General features: G+C 63.3%; 1 protein-coding gene across 1 annotated transcript; it reads left to right on the top strand.

The window, feature by feature from the left end:
• Positions 1 to 1786: 1786 nt before the first annotated feature.
• Positions 1787 to 11010, top strand: CABP7 (calcium binding protein 7). Its single transcript, XM_059894678.1, has 5 exons — positions 1787 to 1895; positions 9121 to 9264; positions 10081 to 10193; positions 10505 to 10658; positions 10883 to 11010. Exons 1-5 carry the CDS (start codon positions 1787 to 1789, stop codon positions 11008 to 11010), a joined length of 648 nt encoding a protein of 215 aa, XP_059750661.1.
• Positions 11011 to 11970: the final 960 nt, after the last annotated feature.

Below are 11970 nucleotides of genomic sequence, written 5' to 3'. Positions count from 1 at the left end.
CCCATAGAGGCTGGGGAGACAGACAGACAAACAGCTGGGGTCCTTCCTGGCTTCTCTGCAGGTTGTAGATGCTGCTGGGAGCCGTGTCCACAGCCAAGTCCAAGAAGTGCTGGGGCCCAGGCCTGGCCCAGCCCAGCTCAGCCAAGGCTGGCATCTCTCCCTGAGCCCCTCTCCCCAGGCCATGAGACAGGGCTGTGATTAATCAGCGACAAAAGCAGAAAAATGTAATCAGCCTGGGAAGGGCAGGGCCGTGGAGGGCCGTGGCAATCAGCTGTCCCCCTGGGGCCGAGGGCTGATTGGACCAAAGGGGGCAGGGAGGTGGTTCCGATGGGGCCTCAAGGGGCGGGGTCCGCAGCTGGGGCCATGGCGAGGCCAGAGGGTCAATCCCTCCTCCATAAATATGCATGGACGTCTGCGAACACAGGCCCACACCTAGGGGCTGCACGCTGCCCCCCACCCGCCCACGGGTTTCTGCCCTCCCCTCCCAGCTTACAACCTTGGCACACACAGGTGTCCACACACACTCCCAACATGCGTTCATCTGTGTGTGGACTCGAAAACACATGTACGCACCCTCATGGATAACGGATACATGCACACGCATACTGCTCCCACGAACACCTGCCCCCTCACTCCACGCGCACACATGCTCTGGGGCCTGGGAGAGCCCTGCACAAGTATTGGGTCTAACCTGGAGCTACGTGAACTGACAAAGCCTCACACCAGTCCCTACAGGCACCCAGCCACCTCTCTGTCCCCCACTGCCTCTGGGGCCTGGCTCCCTCTCAGCAGGCTGAGCGGTGGTGAGGGCTTGGGAAGGAGGCTCCACTGTTGGAGGCAAGGTCAGGTGCGAGGTCTCAGCCACAGGGCAGGGAAGCCTGCCCCAGAGCTGTCCTCAGCTCCTGCCTGCCGGCCCTGCCCCATGACCTTGGTCAACGCCCTTCTCTCTCAGCCTCAGTTTCCCCACTTTGGAGCCTCTCCTGGCACCAACACTCGGTGATTCTCTTCGAGGACCCAGGTGCCTGGGGCAGACCTCCCCTCGCTGCCAGGTATCTGGTCCTCAGTTCCTGGCTCTCTGTTCATGGGGGTGGGGGCCAGCCAAGGGGCTGGAAGGAAGGGCCCCACCCCCACCTTAATGTAATCCTGGTGGCTGCGGACTTGGTTTGTATGGGCGTTGGGGGGGAGAGTGATCCTCCTCAGGGAGAAAGGGGAGCCCGGGGCAAAGGGGAGAAGGAACCCTCGGCGGGCGAGGGGCGGCCGCACAGGGGCCGGCGGCGGGAAGGGGCGGGCGGGGTGGGGGGGGAGCGTGAAGGGGGCGGGAGGCGGGCGGGGGAGGCGGGGAGCGCAGCCAGCGCGGCACAGAGCGAGCGAGCGAGCAGGGGAGGCGGCGAGAACCGGAGCGGCGGGCCGGGCGGCCGCGCCGGCGAGCGGACCAGCGGGCGGCGAGCAGCGCGAAGCGCGGAGCGCGCGGAGCACCGAGGAGCGGGAGCGGCGGGCGCAGCGCGCAGCGGCCCGAGCGGAGAGGCCCGAGCGGCGCCGCCCCCGCGGCCCCTGCGGGGCCCCCGCCGGGAGCCCGACGAGGGAGGGGACGGCATGGACCGGCGGCCCGGGGCGCGGGGGCGCTAGGCCCCCGGAGGGGCGCCCCCCGCCTCGCCGCCACTGCCGCCGCCGGGCCGCCCTCCGCAGCCGCGCGCCCTGCCCGCTCCAGTCGCCCCCGGGGCCGCCGCCGGCCCATGAGCCCCGACCTCAAAGTTTGCGGCGGGCGGGCGGGCGCGGAGCCTCCAAGATGCCGTTCCACCCGGTGACGGCGGCGTTGATGTACCGGGGCATCTACACCGTGCCCAACCTGCTGTCGGAGCAGCGCCCCGTGGACATCCCTGAGGACGAGCTCGAGGGTGAGTGCCCCGCCGGGACCCCCGCCCGCCGGCCCTCCTACCTGTGCGCCCAGGTGAAGCGCGGTCTAGGGGCGCAGGGGCTGGGGGCTGTCTGCAGGTGCCGCCTGCCAGGTGGGCACTCCAGCGAACGGCTGCGCGGGGAGGCAGGACGAGTTCGCACCCCTGGGCGCCGCGGTGGGGGTCGCCAAGGCGGAGGGGCGGCCCAGCCCCTGCCCGCCTGGTCCCCCGCGCTGCGGAAACTTGCCGGGCCCCGCAGCGGGGTCACGGGGCCGCGCAATCCGCGGTGACGGTGCGGCAACGCGGCGGATTGGGTTGGGGGTCTGAGCTGTGCCCCCTCCGCCGGCCCGGCCAGAGCACCCGCATCTTGATCCCCTCCGTGGCGCCCGCCCGCGGCTCTGCGCTGGCATTGACATTCCGCTCGTGTCGCTTTTAAAATCCAATCTGCTCGGACAGCGAGAGAAGGGGAGAGGGCGACTGCCCTGCTCCTGCCGGCTCCCGGGCTGCCCGCAGCCCCTCTTGCGGCCGTAGCCCCTTCCCCACAGCCCTGCGGGGACCCCCAGCCTGGAGCGCCAGAAAGGCGGCCTGGGAGGTGGTGGCGACAACAAGTGGCCAGATTGGGCGGCTTGGTTGAGATAACCAAGCCTGGTAGGGAAAGGCAGAGAGGCCGGGACCTAAATCTGTCCCCCTGGAGTCCCTCCACCTCTGGACATGAATGGGGACCTTAGGCAGCAGGCTAGGCGAGATCAGAGCAGATGGCAGAGGCCAGGGTCCCTGGACAGAGGCTTCTGAGGAGCGATGAGACCTCTGGGGCCTGCGAGTTCTTTCCCTTCTGGGCTGGGGACAGGTGCTCAGGTTTTCCCTCCCCCCAGACCTCCTGGGGTCCCATATGGAGTGGAGTGAGGGGCTCTGGGCTGATGGGAGTCTTGGCCCCCTGGGATCTGCTTGTCTGCTGTTGGGGGAGGGGCTGCGATCACCCTGAAGCTGGGCCTCTCTTCAGGTACCTTAGGTCCAGGGGTCTCTGCGATCTGGGGCTCAACAGGGCCTTTAGGAGGTGCAGCTGAGACACCAGCGCAGTCAGGGATGATGGTGGGAGCACAAGCCATGGAGAGAGATCCAGCCTCATCCCCCAGCGCTGGAGGGAGCAGATCCTGGGGGAGTCAGACGGGATCAGGGGGAAGATCAAGGGGAGAAGGCAGCTACCCCCACCCCACCCCCACCCCCGCACTGCACCACAGACTGTGAGCCGCCTGCTTCTCACCGAGTCCCCCCAAAAGCCTCCAGAGGTTGGGAGAGCCATGGAAATGGAGCCTGATGTTTGAGGCGGGCAGGACAGATGGATGAGTGCCGCTACTGGGTCTCTGGCCTTGAATTCCAAAGCCCAAGTCCCTGCCCTGTCTGGGCCGAAGCCCAGGAACAAAAAGTCTCATCCAGGGCCTGGGAAAAGGAGGGAGTATGATGAGGGACAAGAGGGCAGGGGATGGGGCATAGGCTGTCTCTTCCCTAACACTGTCTTCTCCTGCCCTGGGCCACTGCAAACCTCTTAACCAGTTTCCCCTCCACAGACCCTCATCCACACCTTCCTCCTGGCCACGCGGGCAGGGGTAAACATTGTCCCCCTACACCAGGCAGCTTTCCCCTCATTCCCTCCTCTTGCTCCCAGCACCCCACCATGACCCTGGCAGCCCTGCTATGGGCCTCACTGGTCCCTCCTCTCCTGATCTCCCAGCCCTGGAGTGCAGACCTCAAAGAAGGGGAGAAGCTGAGGAGGCTGGGGTGCAGGGGTGAGCAGGGCACAGGGCGGGCAGTGCAGGGGCAAAGAGGCCGCAGGCTCCCGTTGGACCGCATGGCGGACATGCTGGCAGGAGCCCAGGAACGTTAGTCACCAGCCACACCAAAACGCTCTCCCTGCTTCTCTCCTGTCCACTTCTCCTGGGCCCTGTGAAGCAGGAGGACCTGGCACAGGGGACATCTGAAGGGCAGAGCCCTCCCTGGGGTGGGCGGGATGGGGCATCATGGAGCAAACAGATGCCTGGTGGCCCCAGCCCATCTCCCGGCCTGCGGGCAGCCATGGATGAGGACAGGAAGTCCTCTGTGATCGGCCCCCTTCTTGGCTGCAGGCACTCTGGAAGCCCTTCTCCTAGGAGACCAAGTCTCTGCAGGCCCCAGTGGGCCTTGAGTGCCAGGGCTGGGTGGGAAGGGTGACCATCCATGGCACAGATCCCCCTCTGCCCCCTCCACCTCCCCAGTGCCTCATCAGTGCTCCTGCCCCAGGGTAGTGTGGGTAAGACCCAGGCTCTTTGCTGGGAGGATGCCCATCACTGGGCGAGCCACACGTGCCGAGGAGAGGGAGCTCGGCAGCTTGGGATGAAATGCTACAGACAGTACGTGCCTGCCTGCAGAAATCCAGGGGGTGGTTAGTCCGAGGGGGAGGAGGACTAGGAAGGGAGGTGGAGAGCACCGGGTTAAGGTGAGGGCTTCCTAGCCAAGCAGCGGTGGGTTCAAGTTCTCTGCTCCTTCAATTTATGGAGTGACCTTGGGCAATCACTTGCCTTTCTTGCCTCGGTTTCTCCATCTGTAAAAGGGGGTTGACATTGCCCCTCCCCAGGGCTGCCGGTGACAGAGGATGTGATGGAAGTGCTCAGCACAGGGCCTGGCATGCAGTGGGGACTCGGGGACTGGGACGCAGCAGCAGGGAGGCTGAGGGGTGGGGGTCGGGGAAGGCCCGTGAGGAAGGAACACAGGGTATGCAGGGGGGCCGGGCCAGAAAGGCAGGCTGGGGGAGAGGGTGGCTGGAAAGAGCCTTGAAGTTCTGGCAGAGGCACCTGGGGACCCCTGGATGGCAGTTGGCCGGGTAGACGTGGCTGGGCAGAGCTGGTCTGGGTCCCCCAGCCTCCCTTGAGGCGGAGGTACAGGATCTCCCAGATTCTCCCTGAGATGCACACAACAGAGCCCCCCTGGCCTGTGGCAGTGCTGAGGCTGACCCCAGTGGCGTCGACAGGCTTGAGCACCTGAGGGTGGGAATTGGGGCAGCTGCAAGCCCTAGCCTGGCCCTCCCTCTGAGAGAGGAGAAGGAAGACAGACAGACAGGCAGACAACCACCAGGGCAGAGGTCTGGGCTTGGCACTTGACCTGCTCAGTCAGATGGTGGAGCCTGCAATGAGAGTGGCCAAACGGGGGCGTTCGGGGTACGGGGGTGCAGAGGAGTCCCTTTTCCTGCCCCTCTTCTCTGCAAGCCCAGCAGCCGCCTCTGTCAGGCTGGAATCTCGGGGAGGCCAAAGTGCTGGGGCGCGGGGCCAATGCCGCGGAGAGTGGCCGTCGCTGCAGAGGACAGACACTGTCCCCCCTCAAAGTGACCTCCAGCCCACGCACTCCCTCTCTGGACTCTGGCTCCCTGACAGTGCTGGCATCCCTTGGGGGCGGTTGGGGACTCAGGCCCTGACGCAGCTCCTCCGGCCGGGGAGGGGATTGAGGGCGTCAGGCTGGAGGTGGCAGGTAGGGACCAGTGTCGGCCCGGAAACCCAGAGGCCCTGCCAGCCCTTCCCTGGGCCAGGCTTCCCCATGCCAAGATGGAGCACGGCAGGCTTCCCCTGGCCTCATGGGGAGCGAACAGAGCGAGGCTTTCGGGAAAACATGCCCAGCTGGGATGTGCCGATGGCGGCAGCAGCAACAGGAAAGCCATGACACCCACCCCACTCTGGGAGCCCCCAGCAGAGTCCAGCCTTCAGAGATGGGGCAAGAGTCACGTTCCCGTCTCAAAGGCGAGGCTCTTGAGGTTCAGAGAGGGAGGTGCCTTGCCCAGGTCACTCGGCTGCTGAGTGGCAAAGCCAGACTCCAAGCCCGGGCCCCCAAGTCCTGGCACCAGCAAACAGGAAGGCCGGCCTGGTGCTTGAAGCTCCTCTAGTCCTCCCTCTCCTTCCGGCTCTGCCAGAACGTCTGGGATGTTCTGATTTATAGCATCCTGTTCTGAGCCAGGCCCAGCCCCAGCCAAGCACTTACATGCTTGATTTTCTTATTTAGTCATTTCCGCAGCCCCATTGTACAGGTGAGCAAACACCCACTCAAGGGCACCAGACCAGGATGCGGGAGAGCTGGGATCTGACCCTGAATCTGTGTGACTTAGTGCTGATTCTCTGGCCGAGAAGGTAATCCCTGAACTTGGCCTCAGAAATCAGCTGGTGCTGGGTCACAGCTCTGAGCAAGGGCGAGGACACAGAGTAAGACTGAGGTGTGAGCCAGGCGTGCCAGGGAGGAGTGGCTGAGGCGACACTTGAATGAGGAGGTGGCGGTCTTTGGATTGATCTAGTGGTCTTGGAAGGTTAGTCCTGCCTGAGAAAGGGCTGACCCTGGGCCTGTCGCTTGCCTGCGGACCCCAAGATTCACCTGCCCTCCACTGTCTCCTGTGCGTTTTCTCAGGACTTTTAGAAGGAGATCAGGGGCTCCAATTGGAGCAGCCCTGGGCTCTGGGAGCCACACTTGGCCCCTGTCAGTGTGGGAGGGACAGCCTGGACCCCAATTCATTGCAGGGGAGAGAGCCAGCACCCACTGCAGCCCCACTGTGGGTCCAGGGTTTTGCCATCCCACCCTGAGCTCTCCCAACCAAGGACCCAGAAGGATGGGGTGCCTGCCTTGGGCTCCCCAAACCAGCCCCTGACCTGGGGGGGTCTGAGGATGGTTCCCCCACCCCTGACTTCGGCTTGATCCCCCTCCTCTGGGTGGCCCATGGAGTGAGGGGGTCCTTAGGGACTGCACAAGGGGACAAGCAGCATCCTCAGCCTCCCTTCCTGCTTCTTGCCTGCTTGGGGAGTAGAAAGCAAACGCTTGCCCTTACTAGCATCATTTGTAAACTAAGAGTAAATGGGCTCTGACTGATGACCCCACACCAAGTGGAGCATGAACTTCTGGTCAGCTCCTTTGTGTGTGTGCTCCAGATGGGTGGGCTCCCTGAATCAGTCATTCATTCACTTAACCACTTATTAGCAAATGGTTATGTTTGAATGACAGGCACTGTTCCAGGTAGCGGGGACACAGCGGTGAACAAGACTGACCTGGCTCCTGCTCTCATGGCGCCTCATAGTTCACAATCTGGTGTGGTCAGGAAGGAATCCTTGGGGGAAGAGTGGGGTCTGTGGGAGCCCAGAGGAGGGCCAGAGTCAGCTGGGGGGGCAGGGAGGGCTCCAGGGAGGTGATGCCATCCACGCTGGGAACCAGGGATGTATCAGAATTCACCATGGTGAGGGGAAGAGCATTCCAAGCAAAAGGAGCCTCATATTCAAAGGCCTGGAGGTGGAGCAGCCCTGGTGCCCACCATGACTGAAAGGGCCCCTAGGGCTGGAGTTCAGGACACCTGAGGTGGGCAGAGCCCGTGGCTGGGTCAGGAGGCCAACAGTGCCAGCCAGAAACCTAAGTGTGTGTGTGGAGGGCTGGGCAGAGGGTGTGCCTGGCTGCATGGTCAGTGCCTTCCTCTGAACCCAAAGACTCCCAGGTGATTGGAATTCCCTTAGCAGCCTCCGTAACTGCTGGGCCTCTGCTCACACACCTCGGGGGATGGGGAGCTCACTACCTCCTCCGTGGCCCTGGAAAATTCAGGTGGGAGTTGGCCTGGAGTTCCCAGAGCCCAGGGTTTACAGAAGCCCCTGGGCCTGGCCCAGATCTCCCTTCCCAGCTGCTCTCCTGGCCAAGGGGCCACTGGTTAGGAGACCAGGTTCTCAGGCCCTACCTGGGATGGATAGGGGGTGGTCCAGAATCAGAGGGTCTGGGGGCCTAGGCAGCTCAGGTGTGGCTCACTGACTCTGTCTTGGCCTGCATGTCAACTGGAACCTCTAGGCATTGGCTGTAGATGCCAGGTGGGAGGAGCCTGATGAAGTTTGGGGCTTCAGCCCAAGCCACCTTGCCGTGTGGCTTGGGACACATGGCCACCCTCTCTGGGCTACAGTGGGTCCAGCAGAATCAGGGGGTGACCCCAAGGTGCAGGATCCCACAGTTTCAGGGGCTCACAGACCCTCTAGGCCAGGCCTGGGCCAGCCTAACTCCTGCCATCACCAGAAACAGCCCTGACCCCACACCGGCCACCTAGCCTCTCTGGGCCTCACTTTCCAGGCGGGCAGCGTGGAGCATCTCATCTGTCTCTCATTCCAAATGCACGCTCGCACGCACACAGGCACACTCGCACGCACGCACATGAGCTCACCTCTGCCCGCTAATTGAACAAGGAGACCCCCGGGGAGCTGGAGCAGAGAGGGTGGGAGTGGATTGAGATTCACTCCCCACCAACGGGAAATGTTCTGTAGGACCCTTCTTGGGCTGAGTAACAATGAAGGGACAGCAAACAGAGAAACAGAGGTTTAAAAAAAAGGGTGAACGGGGAGAGGTTAGGACCCTTCAACCCTCAACAGTTCCTGGATGTCCTTGGTAAAACCCTTTCATCCTTACACCGTTACCGCCCATTTTACTGTGGGTAAGACTGAGGCTGGCCCAAGGCCACTCACGGGGTTGCTTGTTCCCAGGCTCCCAGCCCAGTGCCTTGCTCCCCACCCCTGAGTCACCCAGGTCCTCAGGCCTGTCTCCCCCTCCATACAATGGGTGGGGGGAGTGACCCCCCGCACCTGAGCTGGCCTGGGGCTGCTCCATCCATCCTCTGTCTTCCCCCAAACCTTGGGCTCCGTCTGGGAGGCAGTCTGCACTGAGCTGTCAGCCCATTAGCTCGGAGCCGCGGCTGCCTCACGTGGCCGCCATTAATTAGTGTTGGCCAGTGTTAAGGAGCTGAGCCTGGGGAGGAAGTGCAATGGGGATGAAGGGATGGGGGATGGAAGGGGGGGTGGGCAGGGAAGCCTTTGGCTGATCACAGAGGACCGGCTGCCTAGCCCGGCGTCCTCCCCTGCACCGTGGGACCCGTGGTACCGGCCACACGGGGTCGTCGTGAGCACGCCTGGAGAGGCTGTTGGGAGCCTGGCGCGTGGAGCCGGAGACCCCCGGGCCGTCTTGTCACTGCCGCGGGGCCTGGGCACCTTTGCTGCCTGCTTGGCCTGCCCTGAGCTCCAGGGAGGCAGCGCCGTAGTGGACTCTTGAGCCACCTGCCAATTGTCTCTGACCAGACCTTCGGGCTCTAGAGGGGAAGGGGGGATTCTCCATCCCGGGCTCAGGCTGTGGCGTCTGGGATCCTGGAGGTCTGGGGAGTGGGCTGTCGGGGACAGGAGTGAGGTCTTGACCTGCTCTGCTCTTCCCACAGAGATCCGAGAGGCCTTCAAAGTCTTCGACCGCGATGGCAATGGCTTCATCTCCAAGCAGGAGCTGGGCACGGCCATGCGCTCCCTGGGATACATGCCCAACGAGGTGGAGCTGGAGGTTATCATCCAGCGGCTGGACATGGACGGTGAGCCCTGCCCCCTGCCTGTTTCCTCACCCCTCACCTGGTGGGGGGGGCCAAGTCTGGGGCCTGAGCCACCGAGACTGAGCCCATGGGGGGCCTTTCACTCTCCCCACTCCCAGCCAGCCTTCCAAGCCCATGGCTTGGGTTTGCAGCCAGGTCTGGCCCCATTTCTCAGCCTGGAGAATTGAGGCTAGAGAATGACAGCCCCAGCCATACCCAAAGGTTGGAGATTCTGCCCCTCTCACTCTGTGTTCCAAGAAATTTTTAAAGTACAAATTTTTAAAGTAAAACGGATATACTAAATACCCCACTTCCCATCACCAAAAATAAAAAATCAATTTAGTTGTAAACATTTGCCACCTGGCATTTAATCAAGGAAAAACTCTTAAGAACCAGTAATGCCCAGTGCCCTCCGCTCATCCTCCTCTGGCTGCCTCCCCCACCTCATCTCCACCCAGAGAGCAGGTGATGACCTGGGCAGGCGGTCCCCCATCCTGAGCTTCATTTCCTGTCTGTGTGGTGGGGAGGAAGTCCGGCCCCACACCTGCTCCGGGACAGCAGCAGGGTGCTGCGAAGCCATGTAGGGTTCAGAGGGAAATGTGTCTCCCACACGCAAGGCCTGCTCAGGGCCCACCTGCTGCGTGCCACCACCCACCCCCCCCACCTTGTCAGGTGGGGCCTCAGCACACTCCGTGGCTTCAGCATCAGCCCAGAGACTGGCACATCAGGCTCTGAGGAGAGGACCTGCCTGAGGTCCCATGGTGGCCCAAGGTGCCCAGGTGCAGCCTCACCAGCTGACTGGAACTGTGCCCGCTCTAGGTGATGGCCAAGTGGACTTCGAGGAGTTTGTGACCCTCCTGGGACCCAAGCTCTCCACCTCGGGGATCCCAGAGAAATTCCACGGCACTGACTTCGACACCGTCTTCTGGAAGGTACTCCCTGGCTGACTGGGACCCAGGGCTGTGTGCACAGTGAAGGGCTGTACTGGGCCAGCGAAGGGTCGGGCCCACACCATAAAGGGGGGGATGACACCCCCAGGCTCTGTCCACTGGACGTCTTGTCTCCCAGCGGGCCATGGGGTTCCCTGGGGAGGCTGGTGTTGGTTGAGGACTCAGAGAATGGAGTGAGTGGTTCCCAGCCCTCCAGAATCTGGAGGCTTGTCGCTGGCTTGTGTGGCTGCAGGTGCTGGGTGGGGACCGTGGTGGTGCTGGTGGCCAGAGCGCTGTGTCTCCCCCAACCCAAGTGTGACATGCAAAAGCTGACCGTGGACGAGCTGAAGCGGCTGCTCTACGACACCTTCTGTGAGCACCTGTCCATGAAGGACATCGAGAACATCATCATGACGGAGGAGGAGAGCCACCTAGGCACGGCGGAGGAGTGCCCCGTGGACGTGGAGAGTGAGTGACCCACCCCGGGACCCCACGGGCGGGCCGACTGCTCGGGCAGGGGAGGAACCAGGGGCTTGCAGAGGGGAGCTGGGGGCCTCCTTGCCTGCCCCAAACCTTGCTTCCCCGTGTGCCCCGCGGGACGAGCCCATGTGCAGAAGTGCAGGCGGCTCCTGAGTCCATCGCTTGGCTGTCCCCTTCTCTCTCTGGTGCTCCCCGGCGGCGGGCGGCCACAGCCTGCTCCAACCAGCAGATCCGTCAGACGTGCGTGCGCAAGAGCCTGATCTGCGCCTTCGCCATCGCCTTCATCATCAGCGTCATGCTCATCGCAGCCAACCAGGTGCTGCGCAGCGGCATGAAATAGGCGCCACCTGGGTGCCCTGTGGGGCGCGCGGTGCGTGGAGCCCCCTCCACACCCACCGCCGCCCGCAGTCCTCTCCCTCCACCGACTCCCTGGGCCACCACTGCGTGTACTTCAGGGCCTGGGCGTCCAGCGGCACCACCCCGCCCGCCCCACGGGCCTTGCATGGAGCTGTGGCCAGCTGCAGAGGGCCTGGTGGTGGCTCTGAGGATGGCTCTGGCCCTGCCTGCACCCTGCCCATGCCCCACCCTGGCCTGTATGTAGCACTAACTTTTCCCGCTGTGCAGGGGCTCCTGGGAAATTAAGGAGGAATTTATACAGGGCCCAGTAGCTGCAGGTCCCTTGGGCAGGAGGAGGCATTGTGTGCCCAGGGCCACACAGCCAACCCAACCCTGGTCCCTCAGGTCTGCCCAGGGCCATGGAGGGGAGTGCAGGGGACAGAAAGCCTCCTCCTGGAGGGCAACATGAGGCTGGGGTCTCCTGGGCCCTTCTCCCTGGCATGGCCTGAGGAAGCCCCCGGCCTTCTGCTGAGTCCCTTCCTCTGACCTTCCTTAGACTCAAACCCAGCCCTCCTCCACACACCCACTAGGGCTAGAGAATCAGCCCATTTCAAAGATGAGGACCCTGAGGCTCAGAGGGCTCTCAGATTTGGCCTCAGTTACCCCATCAGTGGTGATTTTTAGGCAGGGCAGAAGCTCACGGAAGATGGAGCATCTGAGGTGGCCCAGCTGCCACCTCACCCATTGGGCTCCCCACCAGAGGCCCAGTGACCTGAGGGCCACATCGCCCACCAGCACCCCAGCACAGTGGAGTGCAGTGGAGGCAGGAAGCAGAGCTGGGGCCCAGAGGCTGCGAATCCCCTGAGCAGCCTATGTGGTCTCCCTACCGACTGGGGGGCTCCTCCAGGGCAGAAGCCACCCCTGGTGTCAGTGCCAGGAAGCTCAGCCAGGCCACTCTCCCAAG

Source organism: Balaenoptera ricei, chromosome 14 (assembly GCF_028023285.1).
Source record: "Balaenoptera ricei isolate mBalRic1 chromosome 14, mBalRic1.hap2, whole genome shotgun sequence".
NCBI lineage: Eukaryota > Metazoa > Chordata > Mammalia > Artiodactyla > Balaenopteridae > Balaenoptera > Balaenoptera ricei.
This window is presented reverse-complemented; position numbering and strand designations above follow the sequence as displayed.

Bases quoted from the DNA above. Each gene is read 5' to 3' on its own strand.
- CABP7 (XM_059894678.1), top strand. From the start codon at position 1,787: ATGCCGTTCCACCCGGTGACGGCGGCGTTGATGTACCGGGGCATCTAC. The intron at 1,896-9,120 runs GTGAGTGCCCCG...CTCTTCCCACAG, and splicing joins CCCTGAGGACGAGCTCGAGG to AGATCCGAGAGGCCTTCAAA. The intron at 9,265-10,080 runs GTGAGCCCTGCC...TGCCCGCTCTAG, and splicing joins CCAGCGGCTGGACATGGACG to GTGATGGCCAAGTGGACTTC.